Source organism: Rhea pennata, chromosome 1 (genome assembly GCF_028389875.1).
Source record: "Rhea pennata isolate bPtePen1 chromosome 1, bPtePen1.pri, whole genome shotgun sequence".
Taxonomy (NCBI): Eukaryota; Metazoa; Chordata; class Aves; order Rheiformes; family Rheidae; genus Rhea; species Rhea pennata.
The window spans coordinates 137,525,748-137,552,549 of record NC_084663.1 but is presented as its reverse complement, the minus strand read 5'-3'; the positions used below and the strand labels follow the sequence as shown (position 1 = coordinate 137,552,549).

Sequence of the window (26,802 nt, the reverse complement as noted above, 5' to 3'; positions counted from 1 at the left end):
GCGGGCGGGGGGCGGGGCCTCTCTCCTTTGCGCCATGATGAACAAATGACCTCGCGGGGAATGAAATTTAAGTTCCACCGTGGGGAGAGAGTTCTCTGCTTCGAGCCCGACCCCACCAAGGCCAAAGTGCTCTATGATGCCAAGGTGACCCGCCGCCGCCGCCGCTTCCGCGCGCACCCCCCCCACCCCGTTACCCTCCCCGTCCCCCCCCCCCCCCCCCCTCCGGCAGCGGCGACGCGCGCAGGGCAGGAAGAGCGCGCGGGGAGGCGGGGCGGGGCCGGCCCGCGGCCGTTGCGGCCGTTAGCGCGGCGCGGTGCGCGCGCTCGCGCGCACGTCCCGGGGTCTCTCCCCCCTTCCGGGCGGGAAGCGGCTTCCCGGCGGCGGCTGTGGACGCGCAGGAGGAGGAAGGGGGAGGCGGCCCCCTTACCAGCGCTTGTTGCGGGAGAGGGACGCCGGCCCCAGGGAGGGAAGGAGGCTGGGAGACAAAGGGAGGCGCCGCCCCGCCGCAGCGGGGGAAGGGGCCTGCGCCCCCCCCCCCCGCCCCTTCCGCTACTTTCCCGCCGCCGCCGTGTGCGTGGCGGCCGGGGCGGGCAGCCACACCGCTGCCCTTGAGCGCCGCTTCCGCGCCTCCTGCCTCCTCCGTGCCGCCGTCATTGCTCCCCGAGCGTGTCAGCCCGGCCCTTCGCCGAGGCCTCGGCTCTCCTTCGGCTCCTCCGCCCGGCGGGAGGGTGTCTGTGGCAGCCGTGCCCCTCGCCCCGACTGCGGCTCGGTGCCGGCGGGCGCGGGGCTCCTGCCGGCCTGGCGCTGGCGAGCGCTGCCCGAGTGGGCGATAGAGCGGACGGAGCGTCGGCCGCTGGGGACGTGCTCTAGCGGCAGGTGGAGAGCGGAGCAGCCGAGGGGCTCTCAGAGTGCCAGACGCACTTCCCGCCTCCCGCTGGCGGCTCATCGCCGGCAAAGTAATTCTTAAAGCTCGTTTTCTGCCCTTCGCTTTTGAAGGTAGCTTGGTTTCTTCCCCCTTCCTGGTGTTCCCTCTGCCCTTCAGACGGGTTTAAATAGTACCGATGGTACAGGAGGGTGTACAGAAATAATGTGCTAGTCACTGGTGGACTGTAAGTGTTGGATGAGAGGTCATTGACTCACATGTGCCTGACTTAAGGATTGTAATTGTAGAGTTTTATGCAAATATGTTGCTTTTTGGTACACCAGTGGAACACCGTCGAAGTAATTTTTCAGTCTTAAATGTTCTCTACCTTACTTGCAAGCAGAGTTCTTTGCAGTTACTGTGAATGATTAAAAATAATACGGCAAGTGGATTCTCCACTAAATTCTTGTTGCAAGTTTGTAAGTGTAGGTCAGTGTTTTCAGATTTCTTTGTGGATCAGGAACTCCTTTTCTTCCTGTAAAATTTTTGAGCTGCACTTTGGTTAGTACACATGTCCCTGCATTCTGGCCACCCCAACCTGCTGCCCTATAAATACCACCCCTAGAGCTAACCCGGGTGCAAAAATTAATAGTTCTTCTCTTCTCTACTTTTAAATACCCAAGCTCTAGCAAAGCTGTCCTTGGCTCCATCAGGCTTGATAGTTACTAAATTCTGGACTCCACTTCCAAGTTACACCCTCATGTAGCCGAGCTGCTGGCTGTACCTGGAGATGCATAGCCCATGCTCCTTTCAGGCTGACTGCTTCTGGGTTCTGCATTTTTTTCTAGACATTGAATCTGTTTTGTGGGAAGAGGAAGGAAAGCAACAGTAACGCATCTGCGTGTCTTTACTTTGGGTGAAAGATCCTGTCTGAAAAGTTGGTCAGAAGATGTCACTAGCAGGAATCATGACTTCTGCTTACACTCATCCTGGTTCAGTCAAAACAAGATTTTGTCTGTTGGAGAGGAGGATGTTACATGGGTGAAAGGAAAAAAATGGCTGAGATGTTTACAAAGCATTTTAATGTTTCATGGCTTAATGCAGTGTTGTTCAAAAGAGCGGTGCTTTTGAGGTTTATATATTGCATTACATTATTTCTTGATTTGAGGATGTGAAGAGAGAGCAGGAAAACACGTTGCTTGCCCAGCTGTGGTATATCTGCATATCCGTATTGTGATTCTACATTGTTTTGCAGCTCTGTCTTGAAAGCAATGGAAATTTGAGAATAGGACAAGGGTGGTTAGCAGTACTCAATTTTTAAAGTACTTTACCAAAAAAACCAAAAAAGTTAGCAGCTTCTTCTTTGAGTATAATCCTTATTTTCTGTTCATATTGATGTTCACTAGCAAAAATTTAGGAATATTTCTTTTGTGTAAATTTCTTTTTTCCACATGCTTAAATTTCCTAAATGCTGGAAAGTTTGCTTTTTTTTCAAGTTTTTAATATATGATATTCAATATATTTTTTTTTCAGATTGTTGATATTGTTGTTGGAAAAGATGAGAAAGGCCGAAAGATTCCAGAATATCTGATCCATTTTAATGGTTGGAACAGAAGGTGAGAACCTGTATGCATAGTTTTAATTCTTTCATTTTATTCTGCAAAGAAAAGATTAAGTAGGAAATCAGATGATTTTGTTAGAATCATACTTATGTGAGTATTTTTGGTTTTGTGAATGCCTTTAATATTGTCAACTCATGTCAGCTCATGTTGACGTATTAGTTTTTGTCTATAAATTCTGATGGTTCAGTTTTCATAGCTGGAAGTTAAAATTTTGTATGATATCAGTCTTTTGTACAATATCAGAAACTGTTTAAAGTATTATTCAAGCTCTTAGGTTCCCGTTAATAAAAACAGGAATCAGGAATTAGGAGCTTAAATACTTTGTTAAATCTGTGTCTAAGTCATTTAATTATCAAGGTCAGTAGATGAATGCAGTCTCTGACCATGCTAAGTCCAAATTTGAGAGCTTTATAAAATTACCTTGAGATTCGAAGCTGTAAAAATATAAAAGATTGCAAGCTTTGTGATACAACTGTAAATGTTACTTGTGAATGACATTAAAACAGTACTTTGCAGGTGTGATGTCTATTAATTCATCTGTAATTGTCTGGAATATATTCCTAACTGTTAACATCTTTTGACCTTTTACTAGCTGGGATAGATGGGCAGCTGAGGATCATGTTCTTCGTGATACAGACGAAAATCGCAGATTACAGCGTAAATTGGCACGAAAGGCTGTGGCTCGCATGTAAGAAACCCTTTGGCATCAAGGATTCGTTTTCAGATTCAAACAGTTAGATTTAGGTGCCTACAAGTGAGTTTGAGCTCTAAACTCACACTGTAATGGTAGATATCAACAGTCACTGTATTATAGGGAGCTACTTTTCTTACAGTAAGGTAGATATCTATCTACCTTATCATTAAAATACTCTCCAAAGGACTAGCACACTTAATAACTACACAGTCCTCTTAACTAATGCTGCCAAATGCATTTGTATTGGATCTACATCTTCCCAAAGAAATATACTTGAAAATAACTCAAGAAAAGCTTGAAGTAATTCTCAGCCAAAGACACTAATCTAATATTTGTTGGCCATGGCTTGAGGATCTGGCTTGAGAACAGGAGTATGATGTAATGTACAGACATTAAGGTGTCCACTCTCGAATAAGCATTGTCCAAATCATTACAACATTAATAAAAATATCCACAAACATGCATTTCCTGTGCATTTACATGTAATGTCATTAGCTAGGATAAACAAATAATGTTAGCTAAACTTAAAGTGACTGTTTTACCTTCCATAGGAGAAGAAAGGGAAGAAAGAAGAGACGTTGCAGGTTGCCTGGTGTTGACTCTGTATTAAAAAGCCTTCCTGCTGAGGAAAATGATGAAAGTAGTGAAAACTGTGAGCTTGTTTTCATTCTTTGTGATAACCTTCATGATATATTTAACTTTTTTATCTAGGAGTATAGTGCTGTAACTTACTGTTAGGTTTATATACGAGTATCTCAGTCCTGTTTGAAGTACACTGAGGCAGTCATACAAAGAGTGAACGTATTTTGTTTCGGACTATGCAACTAATTTCTGTTCTGTTTCTTGTGCTTCAGAGGCTTTCAGTTTTCCATGACACCTCCACTTAGCTAGTCTAATTAGTGAATTTAGAGCTTAATGCTGCTTTGTTTAGTGTAATATTACCAAGTACAAGGTTTCTCTTACTTGGTGGTAGGAAACAAGATGTTTTCCCTGCTAATGTTTCTATGCATATTTTGAAGCAGTAAGTTTTTTCCCAGTCTAACTGGAAGGAGTTTCTTTTGTCAGCTGACGATTGTTACTGATTTCACTCCTAAGCCACCTTTTTTGTTTTATTGCGTTTTTCTTTGCACTTTGAAAGCCAGAAGGAAGCCTGGCACTTAACTGATGTTCTGGCAAGCTGTTGCTGCACGAATCCAGACCTCCTCACTGAATGATTAATACAATAATCCCCTATTCACAATTGAAGTCCAATAAAAATTGAAAAGATCTGTTTGTACTCAGAAATCTGGGGAGTTTTCTAGAGTAAGTGTTTTTTCAGTTGGAGGGGGTGCAAGAATACTTCCTGTCAGCTTCTCTTGTTTTATAGATTTAAAAAGTTTGCAGGTTTAATGATGATGTATAATTTTAATAAAATTAAATATAACAAGTGGGTTACTTCTTGAATTTAGGCCTATAATTGTTTGATTTAAACCTCTGCAATATAATATGTGAGATAAATATGTAAAATCTCTCCTTTTTTTTATACAGCTATAAGTAGTTCTTCTTCTGATGACAGTGATGATGAAACAGATGAAGAAATAAAAAGTGAAGAAAGTGACATTGAAGAGAGGACCGAAATGGTATATTCATGAGCTCCTTAACTTAATAATATTTAAGACTGTTTGAAACTCTAGGAAGATTGAAACAGCTGAAGTATAGATCACAGTGTATAGTATATTCTAATATATAGCTAGAATCAATATGCTAGTTTGTTTACTCTTATTAAGTACTTTCTGTACTATAAATTGAGGTTTTGAAGACTATATAGGATGTCCTGTTCCTGTAGAATTCTTCAATATGAATCCAAAAATACAAATTTGTTCATTTGCTGTCTACACACGAGACTTACTAGCAAAGTATTACCTGTATTTATAGGTGCTGTAAAATTTTGCTAGTCTGGTCTGGTTGGGAAAACCCTAGTAGCAAGCAGATTCTTTCTGTGTTTTGAAGTTATCTTACTATAAAGAAGACCTCAGCTCTGATCTTAAATTATAATTTGGAATTTTTTTTTTAATGCATTAACAAAATAAAGCTGAAAACAGCAGCTCTTGAAAGTCTGTGGAATCTTAAGTACTAAGGCATGGTTAATCTGAAGTAGCAGAACAAACTTTTAATTGTTCTTTTGTGTCAAATGCATCAGCAAACGGAAAAAATATTTTAGAATTGAATTTGCGAATGATTTGAAAACAGTATTGTTAAATTGCTTACAGTAAGACTACTAAGTAAATATTTATTATAAAAAAAATCATTTTATTTCATTGTTACAGCGTGTTCTGACTATTGAAGTTTTCATTGATATTAATAAGCACAACTAATACTGCCTTTTTGGTGTGTTGTAGAAAGAAGAACAAGATAGTCACACAAAAAGGGACATGGAAGAGCGAGCAATAAACATAGAAATTCCTGAAGTCTTGAAAAAGAAGCTTGAAGAAGATTGTTACTATATTAACAGAAGGAAGCGGGTATGAAATAGGAGCCATGGAATGAATACACATAGAAGTGTCAAAAATAATTCTTGCATATAACAATTCCTGCTTTTTTTTTTAAAAAAAATAACTTTAATGCAAAGGTAATCTTATACTCTAAGGAGGAACAATTAGTTAAAAACATAGGAAGCAGACTTTTCTATAGCTAAAACAGTGAGTTGTCCTTGCATTTAAGAATGTGAACATCTCAGTACTTGTGTTTTAGAGTGCAGGCTCTTTAAAGCCTGAAATAGAGTAAGCTAGTCAATCTGACCATGTTTTTGTTTCTATAGATGTTTATAAAGGATTGACCAAAGATGTAGCTAAAGGATTGACTTAATCACTCCTGAAACAAATTCATTCAGTAGAGATTTGTTCAATAAAATAGTCAATACGTTAGAAGCTCATGTTGTAGTTTGTTTTAATTAGAGTGTTTCTTTTTCAGCTAGTGAAGCTTCCTTGTCAGACAAATATAATAACCATTCTGGAGTCATATGTGAAACATTTTGCTATTAATGCTGCTTTTTCAGCCAACGAAAGATCTCGGCATCATCAAATGACTCCACATGCCAATATGAACCTTCATTATGTGCCCCCAGAGAAGAAGTAAGTAATCTTTAGTCCGACACTGTTGTCACAAGAAAATTTGTTTCTGGTGTGATATATATATATATTTTTTTCAGTGTTTCAATTTTTCAAAACTTTTCAGTTTTGTGAACTTAAACTTGGATGAATGTCTGTGTCTGGGGCCTAAAATATTTGACAAATATGTGAAGTACAATAGTAGCAACGATTTGTTTATTAATGTGAAAGTCCATATAATCTAAAAAGTAAACATGTAAAAACATCAATATCTCTGTTGCTTAAGTTTCTGTAAGTATTGTGACCTGTTTTGGAAGAACATACTACTTCTGTCTGTGTTAAAAATTTATTTTGAGCACTGAAAGAGTTTCTGGTATGAGAATTCCCCTGTTGAAATAAAACTTGAATACATTCAGTTCATACACTGTTTTATAAAAGATAAATATTTGATATGAGCACTTACAGAACTCCAACTGGAGGTGGGGTTTTTTATGACAAGTGATCTTAAATCCTACAGTCAATATGCAGGGAAACAATATATTCAGTAGTACCAATCCTGTTAATTGAAAACCTTTTTTATTTCATCTTAGTTGCTGATTTGTAACTTGAGCTGTGTAGTCTTTACAAATGAAGATCTGTCAACTTGACCTATATGGCTGTAGTCTGAATTTTATGTAAAGATAAAGATTGTTCTTTATCTAAATCTATGTTGGGTTGCAATCTTATATTTTAAAGAAAATAAGACATAATTTCTGTTACCACATTTTACGTCAATTTTTCCCAATTATGCCTTGTAATATCTTGATTTGTGCAAATGTTTCAGTTTGTTTGTGTCATTTGTTCTATTAATGATACTTTCCTTCTTTATAGTATAATCTCCCAAACAAAAAGTTAGATGAGACATCGGCAATATGCACAGATAATCACATGTGTATCATCCCTTTAGAAGGAGTATGATTATGTGATTTTTACAATAAAGAAGGTGTTCTATTAGGGAGAATATTTATAATTTCAATAATGGGACTATATAGATAGGAGAGATTGCGATGAATTGCCATTTCTACTTTACCCACCAAAGGTATTTGCCCTTCCTGGATATGATGAAATTTCTGCATATGTTGTTGCTCTAGTGCAATTTAGATTAAAAAACAAAACCTGCAGTAGTTCAAGCAACTGTAAAGGGCAGTATGGATTTTACTTACTGAAGTCATTTTGATAGAAGTGAATTAATGTACACATATGTAACTGAGATTTGAGAGGAGAACAGCTTACTAGAGTTGATAAGGAGTAGGGTGTGGACTGGACCCAGCATTCTTAGCTTTGCTTGAAACAGCACGTTTTCCCACCACCTAACTTAATGAGCCTTTTACAGAAGCCTAAACCAGAAAATCCTAATAGCTTCTACATGTGGTGTTTTAGTTAGTAGGAGTAGGCTAGTGGAACCTGATCTCTTTCATTGCCTATGTACCCAGTTTTGTTGATTCACTGGAGAGCTCTTAAGCACAGCTTGTATTGTACCTTGGCTGCTGTAGATTGTCTTCTGTATATGCCTTTTAGACAGAAATTCAAGTATTGAATATTCTATATTTTATGTCAGGTGACTCTCCTTTCTTTGACAGTTACAAACTTGAAAAACAAAATAATGCTTCCATGAAAAAACAAAACTCCTGATTCACTTTATTTCCTACAATAAAGTGAATGTTACTAATCTGGTAAATACAGTAATAGAACAAAACAATTTTATGATTTTGTTTGAGCTCATTAAGTAGACACTTCCATTTGTTTGAACGTATCAACAATCATCACTGTCTTTTAAATAAGCTTTTAATTGCTTGTGATTGCATATGGATGAAATCAGAGTATATAATAGTTAATACATTAATCTGTCTTTAAGGAGAACTTCCCCCAATCACACATTAACATCCAGCTTTGAACTTCATAATCTAAGAGTAAATTTTTTTTGTTCTTTTTTTCTTCCCTCTGCTAGTGTTGAGCTGTGTAAAGAAATGGTGGATGGACTGCGGATAACATTTGACTTCACACTTCCGTTGATTTTGCTCTATCCTTATGAGCAAGCCCAATATAAGAAGGTGACTTCATCAAAATTCTTTCTTCCAATCAAAGAAAATTCAACAAACACCAGCAGGTAGGTTGGGTATAATAAATCTAATACCACTTACGTGGAAAATGCAACTAAATATGACTATATATTTAGAATAGGCAAGCAATTTTCAGAAAGGTTCAACATTTTGTAAACATTTCTTAACTAGATAACTCACAGATGAGAGGGTACTGACTGGCATGAAGTTATGTTGTAACTTTGTGAAAATGATTGAAATGTAAATTGATGTCATTAACTTTTAAAAATAAGTGAATGTCTATACTTGAGGAAAAATACATTTGAAAGAAATTTCATAGTCTCTTCCTAAGAAGTGGGGAAAAATCATCTATCTAATTCAAACAGATATTTAACAAGATCTGTTTTGTGGGTAGAACTCTGAACTTCTCACTCTTGTGAAGTTGACATTATTCCCTAGGAATCAGGAGGAGCTTTCCCCAAGTCCTCCTCTTCTGAATCCACCAACACCTCAGTCAACAGACAGCCAGCCTACAACGGGGGAGCCAGCCACACCAAAAAGACGAAAAGCTGAACCTGAAATTCTGCAGTCACTGAGACGTTCTACGCGCCATACCTCTAACTGTGACAGGTTATCAGAAAGTAGTGCTTCCCCGCAGCCTAAACGACGGCATCTTGAGACTCCAGCTTCTATGCCAAAGCTCTTCTTGCATCTGGAAAAAAGTGGGTTTTGATATTAGAATTTAGAATGTTGCTTACAGTAATGATTTTGTGTGTTGGGTTTTTTATTTATTTATTTATTTTTAAACCTTTGTGGATTGTGAATTGAATGATTGAAATGGACACTTGTTACTTTGCATGAACTATTTATCTCTGGAGTTTTACACTTGAGAGAAATAAAGTTTTGTCAGTAGTTTGCCTTTAGTATAATTCTCAACAGAAATCAAGGAGCTGCTTTTCTGTGAGCCCACTTTTTGATGGCTTTTTTAAATACTGGTGTTTGACATGTTTTAGCAGCAGACCTTTAGTTACATTTAATGATTTGTAGTTGCATAAGACAAATTCTTAAATAACATATTTCTCATTTTTTTTTGTTTTATTTTTGCTTCTCTTTTAAGAAACCCCTGTCCATAGTGGATCATCTTCACCTATCACTTTGACCCCTAGCAAAGAGGGGAGTGCAGTTTTTACTGGCTTTGAAGGTAGAAGAAACAATGAATTGAATGAGGTAAGAGCTTTTTATGTTACTATCCTAGACCTCAGAGTTGCGCTATGCAAGAAAATATTACTTATATTACTTCATATCCTTAGTGGTTAATTCATCTTTGCTTCTGAAGTACTGTACAGACTAAGTAACTTATGATGCTGTAATGATTTCATAACCAGAATTTTCATATTTTGTATCTAGGTTTTGTCCTGGAAACTGATGCCAGACAACTATCCACCCAGCGATCAACCACCGCCTCCTTCATATATCTATGGTTCTCAACATTTGCTACGTTTGTTTGGTAAACAGATGCAAAACCTGCGGTGGACCAAAATTGCTTTAATTATTTTAATTTCTTTTCATTGACAGTGTGTGTTCCTGTGATTTTTCTATTTCTACCTTTTTGCATTTATTTTTGGAGAAACATACACTTAAACTGTTTAAAACCCTTAGCTGAGTTTGAACAACATTTCTGTGTTTCACTGGTTCTGTAAGCCTTTGTTAGAAAAGCAAGCAAGTCTTACTTTCAATATGCTATCAAACATCAATGAACTGAACAGCATTAACTTTCTTAGCATGTTTTTATGGCCAATAAGGTTTTCAACACTCTAACTTGCAAAGAAAAGTGGAGGCTGCAGTGAAATTTATGTATTCTAGTTATCCACTACACAGAAAAGAAATAGCTTTTAAAAGAATAGACAAAAACACTTTTATTTTTCTCTTTTACAGTAAAGCTACCAGAAATATTGGGGAAGATGTGCTTTCCTGACAAAAACCTAAAGGCTTTAGTAAAACACTTCGAAATGTTTCTAAGGTAATCTGACACAATCTACTACAGCAGTGATTGCATTGTTACGTAGTTCTGTGTTCCGGAATGACATGGGATTTTTTAAGATACTCATTTTCTATAACTACAAGAATATGATTAAAGCTAATACAATAAAATACTATGAATAAACTGCTTCTATAATTTAAATTAGAAGGAAGCTGCACTCTCTACTTCAGTTCTGTATCGCTTCATATTTATCAAAACTAAGTATAGAAGTTTATTATCTAGTATGTGTTAGAATGGCATGTTTGACTTGGCCAAGCAGCGTGTTTTATAGAAATATAAACTGCACTGTTATTTTTGAGAGCATAGTCTGAGGGTATTAATGTTGTAGAGATACTTAGTAGAGGGGAAAAACTTGTTTTTTAGAACCTTTTGTTAACGGTGTTAGTTTTATGAAGAAAAATTGTGAGTTGTCCTAGTTGGCCTTTACAACAAAGGGCTACTCTGTTACACAATGCAGTAACTTGTAGAGACACTCAGACTGTTTCTGACCACACTAGCTCTGCAGCTTGAAGCAGGACAGTGATATTTGCATCAGGATAAACTTCTGTTATTCAGGTACTCTGGTTTAGTATCTCTGCATGATACTACAGTACTAGTTCAAATAAAGAACATGGTGTTGTATTGCATAGTGTCAACATAGACAAAAATAAGTTTGGCAAGAAGAACTTCTAGAAAAAGTGTTGTAAATGGTACACATTTGGAACAAATGTGTAACTTCTGTTAGTTTTGGTCAAATCCAAATAGTAATGTACTGAAATTATGTGGCACTATCCTATCAATTCCTGTTAGAAATCAAGAGGTAGGTGGAAACTGCTATTACAGTTTATTGAAGGTAAGTCTCTAATGTTTAAGGTTTCTGCAAAACAAATTTCCTCTTGAAGCATGTCACTTTCACATTTTAATTATTAATTTTCTTTGTTCCTATTTTGTCAGTCTTTTAATATTGAAAATGTCCTCATCAAGTTAAATGTGACTTGTTGGAAACTAGAAACTGGTTATTTTTGCTTGGAGTGAATGTTGTTTTGGATGTTTAAGTCACTGTGGATCAATCAGTTATTTATCAGACATCTCTCTTGCCCTTTCAGATTCATTTGTGTTGGTCAGAGCATGCCTTAACTCTTTACTGCCTTAAACGCAGTTTCTTTTTACCCAGTTTTGGATGGGTTGAGGTGGAGAGAGACAGAGAAGAGGAGAAAATGTGGCTGCTTTCGCCCCTCATTCAGCATACAAGTAGGGAAATGATCAAACTAAAATAGTTCTTACTGATACTATTCCATATACTATTCATATTGGCCTTATTTCCATCTGACTATTTTGTTGAACTTCATCTGTAAATGGAAAGTGAAAGTTCAGTGAGTGTCTTAACATCAGCATGTTAGGTCAGATAGAACTGAGCTTTCAAAGCAAATTTGCCAGTAGTTCTGCCTTAACATGCTTTGTCTTAAGTTGTGAAGTAGACTCAAGAGTGTGTGAGTTGGATTCCTTTTGGTTAACACTTAACTAGAAGAGTGCTCCAATGCTAAGAGGCATTCACTCCATAAGACCTTAGGTATTAAGACCAGAGTAGAACTAAATCAGAACTACTCCCCCCCCCCCCCCATACACAGGTGTAGCGTGGCTATTGTGTAGCTGCTAAATGGGTTTTGTGTATAGATCAATTCCTCTTGCACTGTACTAATTGCTGTTACGCACACAGCTGTGATCTTTTACCCAACTGTTCAAGCTGGAACTGACAAGCAATGGTACACCAGTGTTGCATCTGAAAATCCAACAGTCTTGACAAATTCTGTTTTTTGATTATGAGTCTTTGATCTAACTACATCTGGTTGCTACTGAATTTTAAACAAAAATACTTGAGAGCAGTGTAGTTTTTTATTTTATTTTTTCCCCCTTCAAGTGCTTTTTAAGCCAATGTCATACTTGTTTTGCTGATGCTGTTTCCAGGGTTTATATCCTATGCTGAAGTCATGATTTCTGTAATTTTGTCAGAACTTGTCAGATGGGGTAGCTTTTTCAGTAGGGTTCTCAGTTACAGTTAAATGCTGTGGAAAGCATTCAGTCTTACTTAGCTTTGTCACAAATACTCTTCGTAGACTAATTTCTTTACCAGATATGGTACTGTGTATTTAAATGGTGTGCACAGAAATCGTTGCAACATGATATATTTCTATGTAACTAATACTCAGGATGTTTTAGGACACCTTTCATTTGGATTTTTCTTTCTATGTTCCATATGCTATTGAAAGTGCTAAGACAATTACATTTTCTAGAAACTTGTTCAGACTTCATCACAGAAATACATCTATACTATATCTGTTTCTTACCACAAGAGAAAATTTGAGGTTGAGGTGACATGTTGCACTAGTCTTTTCCTCACAGATTTTACATTCTCTTCCTTTTTGGGAATGAAAGGATTAGTGGATCCTCTGTTCTGTTTTGACTTGTCTTTGAGAGGTAAGAACTGTCTTACACAGTCTGTGTGCATTGGATAGCAGCCAGTTTGAGAGCAACATGCTGAAGGAAATTATGCAGTTTAGAGTGACAAGCTGAAGTGCTTTTTCTATTTGTTTTTTTTTCTTTCTAATAGCAGAAAAGGGATTGAAGCTGTCTATTCACATTAATAACTGTGTTTCTGAATCCTCTTTGAATTCTAGCTAGAATAGACCAGGCATACAGTTTTTTTTTTTTTTTTTTTTTTAATAAAATTTTAGTGGGATACACATAGCTGATTTAGTTTTGGCAGTGATGCTGATCTAATTTTGAATTTGGACTTACAATTATACAGCTTAAATTTGCAGTTTCATTTAACATTTGCGCTATTACTCTCTTGTGGGCTGAGAAACAGACTTACTTAATATACCACTTTGTCTGGAAGCTTGTTTTATTGAGTTTACTCAGTAGTTGGTAGATGCATTAAATTCATTTTGGGTAATATTCTTCAGTCATGACTCAGGTTGCTGCTAGACATGATTGATCTCAAATTTCCAGACAATGTATTTTTTTTAAGGGATATGAAATACGTCTTCTTGAGTTTCATTTTTAAATTAGAGCTTTACTATTTGTGCTTAGTGCAGTGTTCTACAAATGTGCATAATGAGAATATCTTCAGAGGGAAAACAAAAATAGAGAAATAAATTTTTTCCATGAAGAAATTCTTATTACGGAATTTGCAGAACTAAAGAAAATTATTATTTCAATTTACCAAGCTCTTAGTCTTCACTTAAAACTATTTAGTTTTGAAGTAATTCAGAACAGCAGTAGAAAAATAATAGTCTGAGATGGAATTTAGTGGCCAACTTACCAGTTGGTTTCACTGAATCTCACTTACATTTTGAATTTAGTTTTTAGGAGCAAGCAGTGGAAGCTAGCACAAGAACGATTTTTGTTCAATGACTTTCAGCTGGTAGTCTTTACTAACCAAAGGCTCCTGATTAAATCTTTCTGCCCTATACTAGTTTTTGGTGTAGCTTAAGTATTGGCTTTTAACCAATTACATAATTTCAGCCAAATTTCTAATGAAATGCTGTATGTGCTATATTATATATTGCTTCTGTATATTGTGAGGCATTCAGCATGTCTCCAGATGCTCTTTCAGTAATGGGACATGATCGGTTTTTGTTTTTCTGTTTCCATTGACTTGAACTTAACCTTAACTGGGAAAACTCTCTCTAGATCACAGAGGTCACTTCTCAGGACTGTTGACCAGTAAGAGATACTTAAAATTAGTACATAATCTGTCTATGATTTTTAGATCCATCTTCAATGAAGTAATTTGTATTTAAAATTACTGTATTTAATTAACAAAAACAGCCTGTATTTAAAAAACAAAAACAACCAAGAAACTTCACAACTCTTCAGAAAGTCTTACCTATTTTCTTTATTCTGGAATAGAGAAGAATGGAAAAAATGATCGGTTGTGGTTTTTTACAGATTTTTTTTTTGTGGCACTTTCAAAATTTCTAATATGCTTACCTGATGTGGCCAACATGTACTTTTCTGTAATCTGAAAAGCTACATTCTTAATGCTCAAAAACTTATGTTTGGTTAAAAGACACTAATCTTTCAAATTCAGTAAGCCTGTAAGTTGGTTCTTTTCTTTTGGTTCTCAAAATTCTTATTTCTCATGTTTTATACCCTGCTTGTATCTGTTGTGACAGGCTACTCCATGGCTTGAAAAGTATTCTAACACTGTGTTGCATATTTTCCTTGGGAGACAGCCTGATCAATATGTGACCGAAATACAGAAGGCTATAATGATAAAAAGTGGATTTAAAATGATAAGTTCTTTGAAGTAACCTTAAGAAAGAGATACTCTAGTTTCACAGCTCGACATTTGAGCGTAGTAATTTTATTATACATAATTGCAGTGGTGAATTATGACCACTAGTCTGTGCTAATGTGTAATTAATAAGAAGTTATCAGTGGTTTTCTGAGAATGAGGAGATGGAACATTCCATATGGTGAGTGGAGTAGCGGGAAACATCTTAAGTAAATTTGTTTGCTACTGAGTTTCAGCTGATTCTGACTTAATCAGCTGTCACCTTGCAAAATTGTTAAAAATAACTGTTTAAAAGCTCACAAGCAACCTGACATTAGTACTGTTGTTCGTCATATTGAATAACACTTTTCTGTGTGCCTCTCAGTTTTGGGATTAACTTATTACTTGACAAAGCCTACCTGAGCAGTGTACAGTTATGACATACCAGAAAAGTTTGCTGAGTTGGGACCTAAAAATGGCAGAATCAAGGTTCGGAGGTTGATAGTCATATGCAGATTTAAAAGAAAAAAGTTCCTTTCTCCTAGCTCTAATGCTTTAAAACACTTTGCAATGAAGGAATTCTACTTGTTCCTTCTGTTTCTTATTTCACACCAGGACTTAACCTTTGCATCACTGAGTGGATAGAGAGGCCATTTTGGTTTCTTTCAAATGTTTATCACGTTTAAATGCTTCTTAGTCCGTGAGTATCTGAGCACAGTGAGAAGCTATAGGTTATTACTTTCAGTAGACTTTCTTTCTGCCTCCTTTGATTTGTGAAATCTGCATATCTGCTCTCCTTGACTGAGGTTGATAGCTTTTGCAAAAGATAATCTTTGGAAGTGTACCACATGCATTGCTACTTTTTATTTTGTTTACTCAATCAAGTGCCTGTGTATTTGAATGAGGAGCATATTCCTAATCATAATATCATGAGATTCAGTCACTAAAAGGAGAGGATTTCCAAAATACAAGCATGTTACAGCCATCTTTTTTTAGAAGCTAGATCTAAGAATTGATTCTGGGATCTAGGCTGACCTTGCTGAAAGTGGAAGACCCCAAGGTCCCCAAGACCTGCCAAGAATTCCACTATTAAGTCTTTTAGGACTGTTTTCCTAACAGATCTACTAGAAGTTGCTACTTTTAATTTTCACTAATATAGCCTCATTACCCAAAATGTTTAGGTTGGCAGCTTGGCATTTTCATAGTTCTCTGCAGTTGCTCTTCAAAGGCTGAAGAGAGTGATCTCACTGTTTCTCTACATGGATGACTGACAAAACTCCAGTCAACAAGATAGATCTTTTGGTTTCTTTGGCATGATTCTTGGAAAAAGTGGGTATCAGCATGAGCATCTGGAATTTTTCTTGGTGTTCTCTTGCCTCCATTGCAGGTATGATGGGCCTTGTTGGTGAGTTCTTACCCTGAACAGGGTGCAGGGTGGAGACCTGCTTAGCAATTTGTGGGGCAGATACTGATATGCATTTTTTTTTGTGTGTGTGTGAAGCTACACCTCTTAGACTTGAAATACAGATTTTTAGTAGTAGTCTCTGAGCAGAGACTGTCACCTACAGTTGAAGGACCTATTTTGATGAGGTCACCCATTGTGTCATGACCCATCATGCTCTTTCAGTCAATTCCTTTAGGGAGATCACTGTTGTTGCCTTTCAAACAACAGCTAGCCTAGGCCACTGATTTCATTGGAGCAACTTCTTACTTCCTAGAATTCAGGGCTGTGGTGAGAGCATGCAAGGTGAAAGCATGTTACCTTCTTGGAAATGTTTCCTTTTCTCTGTATTCTCACAGCTTTGCAGCTTGAGGCTGTCCTTCTTAAAATTAAGTTTTCTTCATTATATTCATGCTTTTCAGGCAGTCCTTGGTACTGTTCATGTAGTAGCTGACATGCATTAGAGTAATTATCTTCATGCAGAGACTGTTCAAGTAATTGGTTGTATTGAGGCTGCCAAGACAAGGACTTTTTCACTACCAGATGATGAATTTAGTGACTTTGTTGAGAAATGTCTGTTACTGAGATATACATTGCAAATGGGCTTTTAATGTGGATGAAGATACAGTTCTGTGCCTCTCTTTTGGTAGATCGAGCTGGCTAGTATTCAAACATCTCTACCTCCAAGCTCAAGAGCGGTGCATCCCTATGAGTAAGAAGTCTAGCAAAGGGGGCAGGAGACCTGCATGGGTGAGCAGGGTTCAACAAGGGCAAGTGCAAGGTCCTGCACCTGGGGAGGAATAACCCTGGGCATCAGTACAAGCTGGGGGCTGACCTGCTGGAAAGCAGCTCTGCAGAGAAAGACCTAGGAGTGCTGGTGGATGACAGGTTGACCGTGAGCCAGCAATGTGCCCTTGTGGTCAAGAAGGCCAGTAGTATCCTGGGCTGCATTAGGAAGAGTGTTGCCTCAATAGGTCAAGGGAGGTGATCTTGCCCCTCTACTCAGCCCGGGGGAGGCCTTATCTCGAGTACTGTGTCCAGTTCTGGGCTCCCCAGTACAAGAGAGACATGGAGCTACTGGAGAGAGTCCAGCATAGGGCTATGAAGATGATCAGAGGGCTGGAGCATCTGCCCTATGAGGAATGGCTGTGAGAGCTGGGCCTCTTCAGCCTTGAGAAGAGAAAACTGAGAGGAGATCTTACCAGTCTCTACAAAAACCTTAAGGGAGGATGTCAAGAGGATGGGGATAACCTCTTTTCAGTTGTCCCATGTGACAGGACAAGAGGTAATGGGCAGAAATTGAAGCACAGGAAGTTCTGCCTGATCACGAGGAGGAATTTCTTCCTGTGAGAGTGACGGAGCACTGGCACAGGTTGCCCAGAGAGGTTGTGGAGTCTCCTTCCCTGGAGATCTTCGAGGCCTGCCTGGATGCAACCGTGTCTAACATGCTCTAGGTGACCCTGCTTGAGCAGAGGGTTGGACCTCTCCAGAGGTCCCTTCCAACCTTACTGATTCTATGATTCTGTAACTCACAGCCAGGCAGTAGTATATTTGTGAGGCTATTACTTGCTTGTGGACTGCTACTTGAAGATAAGAACTTCGACTGTAATTTCTCAAGCTCGGTGGCCGATGTCTTTCCCTGTTTCTTGTCTCCATCTCTTCATAGTCCTTCCTGAAGTGCTGTATTGCCTTTCTACAAATCTGCTGTAGTGAGAGGGAAATGAAATTTCAGTAGGTGCATTGTGCCGTATACCTCTTATGTTCTGAGCAAGAGGCTGAAGCACGAGTAATCTTTATCTGGATGCTCATGATTAAAGAAAGTGCGCAGTCTTACATCAGGTTGTGTGTTGACTCTTTGCCTTAAAGAACTTGATTACTGGTAAACAGTCCCTTTGTCCTAAAAGGAAAGCTGTGTGTGTTAAGTACAAGCTCTGTGAAAAGCATAAAAATGTAAAAGGTAATAATACAATGGATAACTGAATTTGTAAGTGAGGAATGATGAAAATTTCTGACTAGCTAAATAGCAGTGTGTTTTCTGACCTATAGTAGAACATTGACTTTGCTTGCTAAATAAGGAAGTGCAGCAACCTCTGTTTTTAAATTTTGGCTCACAACTTGCAGTTAGTGTAATTGATCTCTTTGTGCTATTTCAGCTCTTCCAAAAGCAAAGCATTAGTGAAATATCTAATGCCTAAGAGTCATAGCCAATTTCCTGCATGGAAGTAGTTTGAAGTAGAAAGCAGCTTTGGCAGGGATGTTGCTTTTTTTACGCAGGTAGACAAGGAATTGGGACAGAAACTGACCAGGCTCTTTTTTGCCCCCTTCTTTCTTACTTCCTCTTGAGCAAAAGTGATCTGAACCTCCTAAATATGTTGAGTGCTTTGGCTTTCATAACTTACATTATGAGCGATGAGAAGTATATCTTAGTACATGCAGTCTGACTTCTCTTTTTCTGAGCTCTTGCTGTGCCATGAACATCTGTTTAAAATTTTTCATCTTTACTAGCTGTCACTTTAGCTTGTACCAAATTGCCGTTTACAACTGGTGACCTTAAGCCAAAGTCAGAAAATTGTAACAAAGAGAAAATAAGCGAGTTTCCTGTAACATTCTTTTAAAACACTTGGAAACTTCAGTGAAATGGATGCCCTCTACAGGTTGCTTTTTTTATTGATGTTGGTTTTAAACATCCCCATATGATCCGGTACTTTAAGACAGTGTTATTTAATTACACGAGTAATTTGATCACCACCCGTGGTTTGCACTCACTCTCTCTCTTAAAGTCAGTATGTTTTTAATAATGGACTTCTATTAAATCGTGTTTGTAGCTCACTTTTAGTTTTATGCACTCTGAGAATGTTAGAAGTTAGACTCAAGTCTGTTAAGTTCAGGCCTTATCACACTTACTTCATACCAACTCCAAATAATCTGGAAGGTGATTTATAGCTAACTAGAGTGGGACTTGATGACTAAGGTGCTTCATTTACTTCTATGTTGCTGTAATTTTAGTACTTTTTTTGAGTAGTTTTTTGTAGAGTAAAATATGTGCGTAGTGTCCATGAGTGACGTCTTTTTGTAAAAACGATGAGGATCTGATTTTGTATGGATTTTGTATCTATATAAATCACTTTCTAAGAAGTATATGTCATGAAATAAGCATTTTAAAGTATTAAACTTTTTTTTAATGCCTTGATAAGCCTAAGAATTAGGTGGTGAATGGTGTTAATGACTGAGGCTAGTAATGCACTGAAGTGCATTGTTCATACAGTGTATTAATGAATACACTGTGGCTCTAATCTAGATGTGATCTATTTTTGTTCAAGCAAAAAAAAAAAGAATTTTTTTCTTACTCTTCCGTTTACTAAAGTTTAAACTAATCTAGATTCACTGTATAGCCTTTTACACTGTCTTCTGCCTTTTTAGGGGAAGAATATTTTACTTCTATTTTAGTTTAATTTAAATGAATGCCTTTGTTTCTGCAAAGAGAAAGTTGGTATAATATAGCTGTAATATTAAATACTTTTTTTGACTTTTTAGAGAAGTTTTTTGAATATGATCTCAAATGGTTAATTATGTAATTCTTTTTGCTTTGTGCTATTTTAACATAAATAATTGGCAGCTGCTGTTGGAACCAGTGAGAAGCTAGCATAGTGTAAATACTTGCATGCAGAAAAGGCTACTAAAGTATTTCACACACTTAGGATTTTTCAGATGAAGATTGTATTGAACTTCAACTTCTGCTTAGCTCTTACACGTTTGTTATGATAACTCAGATAGCGTCAGTTTTTGACAGAACCAGTTGGATCCTTGCCTTAAATACAAGAGAGTATCTTTCTTCCTTTTAGTAGTACCTGCCTCAGGTGAATGTTGCAGAAATCAGGTGCTTACTTAGGTCTTGTTATGACTTATGTAATGGAGCTTTTTCTGCTTAACTCCCTAGGTCAGATTTAAAAACAAAAATAAACTGTCATTTGATCTTCCAAAAGCATATTCTTTGCTTAGCCAGTACACTTGTGGGTCTTGAATCCAGGATGTTCAACATCAGAAACCATAGGTCCCTCTACGCTATTAATTACTGAAAGTAGCTTCTGTGAAATTAACAAGTTTGGAGGAATCTGACAAAGTGCCTTTTATTTAAAAAGTGATGACACAGTGAAGAGTTGATTTATGCTAAAAGCTTATGTTTCTTACTGCTCTCAATTTTTACTAGAGTTAGTAATATATAATTAGTGATTCCACCTTAGCACATGGCCGATACATATGTTCGGTACAAGGGTGTAGAAAAGGCGCCTTTTTTCATTCATTTGTAGTTCTGTAACTTTTCTGTATGAACTCTCAACAGTGAATATATTCTTGTTTAAATTTTGATTGCCTTCTATATAGAATCTTGTTAATATTCTTTGATTTCTTAAGATCAAAGGGCATGCCTAGTTAAGGCAATGTAGCTGAGAATGAAGGTGGAGAAAGTATGGTTTTAATCTACTTGGTTGTACGATTCTTCTTTTCTAATTCAGACCTATATCCAAAGTGTTGGTTATGCTAAACTGACTAGCATGGTAGCTTCTAATGGTTAAATTACCTACCTAGCCAGCGACTCTTGACAGACACCAGATTCTGCAGGAATGTCGTGAATGCACATGTGCATAGACGCATGAAAGGACAAATCATACAGTTTTATTTACCTTAAAAGATAGGGTTAGCTGAATGGTTACTGGCCATGTGATAAGACATTGACATGCTGATAAGTTAAATTCCTTTTCTAAACACAAGTGAAAATCATATATATAGTTTGTGACTACATCAGAGAAGTTGCTTTTATTCAGTATTTTTTTTGCTAACTCTTTACACTTTTTTTTCTGTCTCTAGCTTTTACTTGTGTGTTTGTGGAGCTTGAGCACAATTTCTCATGCTGTTTGGATTTTGAGAATGATGGGAAAAGTCTGTTCCTCGCTATGCAAAGCTAGCAGAAATGGTGCACCATTTTTGTATGCCCAACTTCAAAGTATAATCTTAATCTGAAGACTGTGCTTTTGCTGATCTTAAATTGATTTTAAAGTAACTTCTGAAAGTTTGTTATCTTGTGTGCTTTCTTTTCAGGTTTTTAGCAGAATACCATGACGATTTTTTTCCAGAATCTGCTTATGTAGCTGCATGTGAAGCCTACTACAGTACTAAAAATCCTCGGGCAATCTACTGAAGCTCTGAATGAAAATAGACTCATACTATATATAGCCCATGTTCTGTGACGTGACTACAAGATGAAGATGAAAAATGAATTGAAACAACTTTCGGTGTTGAGGAAATAGGGGAGTCTTCTGTGGTGGTTGGATTACTTAAAAGCAATGGAGAACTTCTTTTTGGAGATGTGTATAGGCTGCATTCTGAATTGCTTGGAGAATTAAATGCAACTTCAACTCCAGATGAGTGAAGAAGCCTTGCTCTGACTTCTAATGCATAAGACTGCATAGAACTATTAAAGGAAGGGTGGCAAAAGCAGATGCATTAGCAGCAGGATGTTTTTGTGAAGATAGTATGTCATGCTTTCATTTTAACTTGACCTCTGTAGCCTGAAAAATAAGACTGTCGCCACAGTTATATGAAGAGAATGCATAACTGGCATCTCATGGATTTTGTTTCCCACAAATTGCACTTCATTTTGTAAAACTGCCGTGATGGAAAAGATCATTTAATGTAAAGGATTTTGGGGGTTGTTCAGCTAGCATGACATCTGCCTCAAGAATGGCTTTGCTTGAATGAAAGACGTGTTTGTTGCTTTGTGTTTTGCAAAGATGTTTATGGTTCTTTTCATGATAAGGCTGTCATAGTTCCAAGAAGAACATACCTTGCCGGTGATCCAGCTTCATGTGGCTGAAAATGATTTCCAGAGCCATTATTAAAGAACAGATTTCTGCAAGTAAGCGGAATCAAAAAAGTGATGGCAATTTAACTGGCAAGTATTTCTTTCCTTAATAAAGTACACAGTGGCTGCTGTCTAAATGTGTAATTTTGACTGTCTAAAGTGTTCATTCCTGATTTAATATTTTGAAGAGTGATTGTTAAGTGTGCATAGAATGAGAAGCAGGAGCATTGATAACATAGGCAGAGGAGTCTTTATATCATAGCGTCCTCTTCTACAGACTTAATGTCTAAGGAGACATTCTTTAGGTACTTGAGCTCTGGAAATAGGAATTCATCAAGAATTGAATTCGTAGCGTTTTGACATTACGTTCAGTAGTAAAAATTAATTGAAATATAATTTGTCTCAAATGTCATTAAAGCCTCGTGAGTGATGCAGAACTCTGGGCTTCAGAATTCTGTTATGTAAAGATAGACATGGAGATTTTAAATAGTAGGCAGAGAATAGGACTCAAAGCTCCGAATTGTAGGCTAGTGCATTTAATCACCCTCCTTTCTGGTTTGGAAAACCTCAGTTAAAACACTTTATAATGCAGAACTCAAAATATTCCTTCTAGAGATTTGCAGTGTCTAGGCTTGTTATAATGAATCAACTTTCAGAAGTAAATAACAAACTGTAGTCTATAAAGCCAAAGCAATTGTGAAATTTACTGTTGACAGTCAGTGTCACTTTTCAGGCATACTGGTATATTAAAGCCTTTGAACTGGAAAGATAAAGATTACCTCAGTTTTGGTAGTGGCTGACATGGAGCCAAGCAGATTTGGTGATCCTTATTTCTGAAGTTTCTCATTTAGTGGTACTATTTTTTAAATGTTTTTTGTGTAATACCAAAAAATTTCATGGGCTTTAGTCTTTCCCAAATTACAGCAGTTCTGAATCTCAGCAGAATCTGGGTAGTGCAAAATCCACATTGTGTGTTTTTTGTTTCTAGCTTTCAGCCCTAGTCTTTCAAAAACAAAACACTCCATGGAAATGCTAATTACTATTTAGCAGGACATTCACCATGGAATACTACTTGAAATGGTGTCCTTAATCCTTTCTGTTGCAGGAATGTTGCAATGTATATAATACATCAGATCTTTTGTTCTTCTGTTGGTATCTATTGAATCAAGGCAAATTATGAGCAAAGTTTAAACCTTTTTGTGTGACCATTTTTAATTGTATAAAAATGACAGTTTCTGCATGCCATGGTTTTTAATGCTGTCAGTATTGCTTGATTGATAGGTTTTGATGATTCTCACAGCAGTTTAAAATAAGAAGGTCCAGTTAGTGTCCCTGTACTGTTGATGTGAACTTTCTTGGGAAAAAAAATGGAGCTGGCTGTGGATTAAATATTACAAATTGTCTTGCTCTCGTAACAACCAAGAAAACCTTTCTCCAAAGTGCTACTTTTTTGAACTTCTTTACTGTAATTAAATATTTAAATCTACAACTTCTTTTTAAAATCAGAGAGATGCTGTCCTGGAAGCCTTGTCAATTAGAAATATTGTGTGAGAAATAATATGCATCCTTGACTTATGACAGTAGAGATACTGTCACTATACTTCTACTACTTACTTTTTTTTTATCTGACTTTATTTTAAGCTCAAGTAGTGCAAAAGGCTTACAAAGGCTTTAACCAGAGCAGGAAAGAGGGGAATTTTTAACAATTGTGTAGAGACTTACCTGTTTAGCTCCCAAAGTTTTATAATTATCCTGCCTTTTGAGTGGATTATCCAAAAGTTCTTCTGGAGAGAAGAAGCTTAATAGCATAATTAAATTATTGGTGGTCTTTAACTCCTTAAATGTCCCTGACTGAGACTTTTTGATGGCATTCCTGTCCATCTGGACAGATGAAAGGTTTCTCCAGCCCACTGTTTGTCATACATTGGTCCTGGTTTGTAGAGCTACTCCTATTGGTGCTTCCTAACCTGATTCAGTCAAAATGACTCAGATTAGCTGAAGAAATTTGAAAAACTGACTTAAGCAGGCTAGGAAGTATTCACATGAGCAAGTTTGCTAGCAGACTTTGGAGACAGTGCCTTGCAGAGGAGGAGCTGAGCAGAGCAAGTAGTTCAGACAGTAATGTTTCATACTGGCATAGCTGTTATGCATAACTCAATGCACTCTCATTGCAGATTTAAGGTTTCCTTGTTTGTGCATTTAAAACAATTACACTACTATAATTACAGTATATTACTTTATATGACAAATCTGTTCTTTACATGTACTTCCTGTCAAGAGTGGATATTTAACAAGCTAGAAGGCAGTTCAACTGCTTCAACATAAAGTATGGTGTAGTGTCCTCAGTGTAGCTATCTGCCTTTTATGGGAGAATTATCACAGCATAGGATTGAAAGTAGATAATGCAATTAATGTGGCGTTTAGGAGTGCACTGCTGCCTAGGTACCCAAGATGATCAGCCTGCAGAGACGCTACTAATTCGAGTACTTATTCTAACTTAGTTGGTATTAGCTGAGTAACATTACAATGTGTCACAACTTTATGGAACTATATCTGAACTATATTTGAAGTGCTGTCAGATTACCAAAGAAACTTACACAACACACAGTAACTTTTAATACTATTCAGCTTTATTCCTAATTTTAGGCTTTCCTTCTAAGCCTATTATGCATCAAAAAATTATGCTGTTCTTTCATATGCACCATCTGGAGTTAATGCAATGCATTTTGTTTTGGTACTGTGTTGATAAGTTGTTTGTTTTTTCAAGCTCCATTGAATAGTTTTGTTTCAAAGCTCAGGCTTCCACATGCTAAGATGACCATTGCAGTTGTATCTGAATGCTATTTTAAATATGCATTTCTTTCAGAATGGGACATGGAACAATACAAATTATAGGCAAATGTTGGATTTTGTTTTGCAATTAGTGTGGGCTAACAGTTATATGGTAAACTGTCATGACTGAGCTGTTCAGTGTGAGTTTGTCGAATAGTAATGCAGAATGACCTTACTTTGAGTTATGTTAGAGAAATGTCTTCAGTCAAAAGAGAAAATAAAAGTCTTATTGGAAATAAAAAGCTGTTACTGCTTTTCATATTTGCATCATAAAAAAGTTTTATCAAGACATTTGAGAAGTGCAGTGGGAGATTATTTGAGGTAAGAATAATGTTAAACCCTTAACTTTTTGGAAATTTTCCATTGCCCTACTGGTGTCTTAAGTGTCCTCCAAATGCACGTGTACTGATGTGGAATTATAAGCCTCTATAAGAGGAAAAAAAATGCATTGTTTCCTTTACCTTAGTCCCAGATCAAACCTTTATTGTGCTAGTAAGTTGTACAAAAGCACAATGACAGCTCTTGGACAGCCAGCCAGATCTCAACTTCTGGTGCATCTTTGATTGCTATTAACTTTAATCTACTAAGTAAGCTAACGAAGCAAACATGCAGTTCAGAGTGTGTAAAGTCTACTTAGGAAGTTCTAGAGAAAATGCTGAATACAAGTCACAATGTAAGTGTGTTTAGGCCAAGAGCATCAAGAAATATATTTTCACTGTGTGAACTGTAGTGTTTCCTTGATAATATGAGGGGATTAAATTTAACTGTGATAAACCAAGTTATAGTTACATAGAAAAGCAAATACATATACCAGTGTAATGATCTTCCCAGGGACAACAGCATTTGATGTGTATTTTCTTCATGTATTTGACCGTAATCAATGCAATCTTGAAGTGTTTACATAAGCAATTTTTCACTTGTTTATGAAACAATAGATTTGGAGAGATTTCCAGCTCTTGGTATAACTGCCTTATTTTTCTGTATGAAATAAGTGAATAGAGGTACTATGCTTCTGCAGACATAAGTATTAACGCAGTGTTTCTGCCACAGTTTTGATTTCTTTTTTCCTTAAAAGTTTGAAATCTTGGCGAAGATACTATCAGCAATGACTGAGTGACAGATGCAGATGCTTATTAAGATCTAACTCAGTGCAACCTCCCTATTGCATGCATTATGTATTTTTCCCTTCTAATTCATGTAGCAGCTGGGGTTTTTGTTTTGTTTCTTGTTTTTTGCATTAAGGCTAAGAATTATGGCAAGCTGAATAATAAAATCAGTGAAGCATAAACCTATGCTCAACAATGACAAAGAAATGTGTGCAAAAACGTCTGTACTTTTTTGGCCTGGGAGAAACATTTATGTTGCCCTTCCTGAATTGTGTTTGAGAGCAGTCAGTCGCATCATACATAAAGTGGATGACATCCTTGTAAAGGAAATGAAAAAATTTGTGAGATGCAGACTGGTAACTCCTGGTACTAATACAAACTTTTAAAAGTGTATCCTAAGAAATAAAGTAATTTCTATGCCATTTTGTTGCTGGAAATGACCACAGGTTTTGACTGCAAATAACTTTCATTAGTGCAAGATATTGGGGAAGACTACCAAGGTATTAAAGCGTTGAATCATACAATATGTTCATGTGGGTATTTTGGTATGATGCCAGAAAACTGTGTTTAATGTTTATATAGCAAGAAGTATACCAATAAATGTGTTCAGTTCCTGGCAAAATGAACAGCAGACTTCCATCGTATCAGTAGCATACTGTCTTTGCTAGTCTTTATTTATAAACTATTATTAATAATAATGTCGTCTTAAGCTTCCTTACTTTTCCTGTAGTTTCTCTGAAGTAATCTAGAAAATTAGAAAAACAATGCTTCTGAGAGTCGCAAAGAGGGAAGAAATGATTTTTTGATTCAGATGAACAGGTTGCAAATACTTAAAGACTTTATTTAAATGTTTTTAATTCATTTTGAGCTCTAATCATTAATGTGCGGGCTAAATATAGTCAGGATTTTATTTGTAAGCTCAAAA

General features: G+C 37.1%; 1 protein-coding gene across 2 annotated transcripts; it reads left to right on the top strand.

Annotated features, from left to right (window-relative positions):
* On the top strand, nucleotides 1-25,013 carry MSL3 (MSL complex subunit 3). Of its 2 annotated transcripts, none has more exons than XM_062601127.1 (13): nucleotides 1-144; nucleotides 2,396-2,478; nucleotides 3,077-3,172; nucleotides 3,730-3,830; nucleotides 4,706-4,797; nucleotides 5,557-5,679; nucleotides 6,128-6,288; nucleotides 8,252-8,410; nucleotides 8,802-9,064; nucleotides 9,460-9,569; nucleotides 9,750-9,822; nucleotides 10,278-10,362; nucleotides 21,177-25,013. In XM_062601127.1, the coding sequence occupies exons 1-13, from the start codon at nucleotides 46-48 to the stop codon at nucleotides 21,274-21,276; spliced, it is 1,545 nt and encodes a 514-aa protein (XP_062457111.1). In that variant the 5' UTR covers nucleotides 1-45; the 3' UTR covers nucleotides 21,277-25,013. The 2 variants fall into 2 exon arrangements, with proteins under 2 accessions (XP_062457111.1, XP_062457108.1); XM_062601124.1 differs by having other exon boundaries at nucleotides 9,750-9,849.
* Nucleotides 25,014-26,802: the final 1,789 nt, after the last annotated feature.

Excerpts from the sequence above, each read along its gene's own strand:
- MSL3 (XM_062601124.1), top strand. The coding sequence starts at position 46 with ATGACCTCGCGGGGAATGAAATTTAAGTTCCACCGTGGGGAGAGAGTT. Across the intron at positions 4,798-5,556 it reads TTGAAGAGAGGACCGAAATG|AAAGAAGAACAAGATAGTCA; the intron begins GTATATTCATGA and ends GGTGTGTTGTAG. Across the intron at positions 9,065-9,459 it reads CTTCTTGCATCTGGAAAAAA|AAACCCCTGTCCATAGTGGA; the intron begins GTGGGTTTTGAT and ends TTCTCTTTTAAG.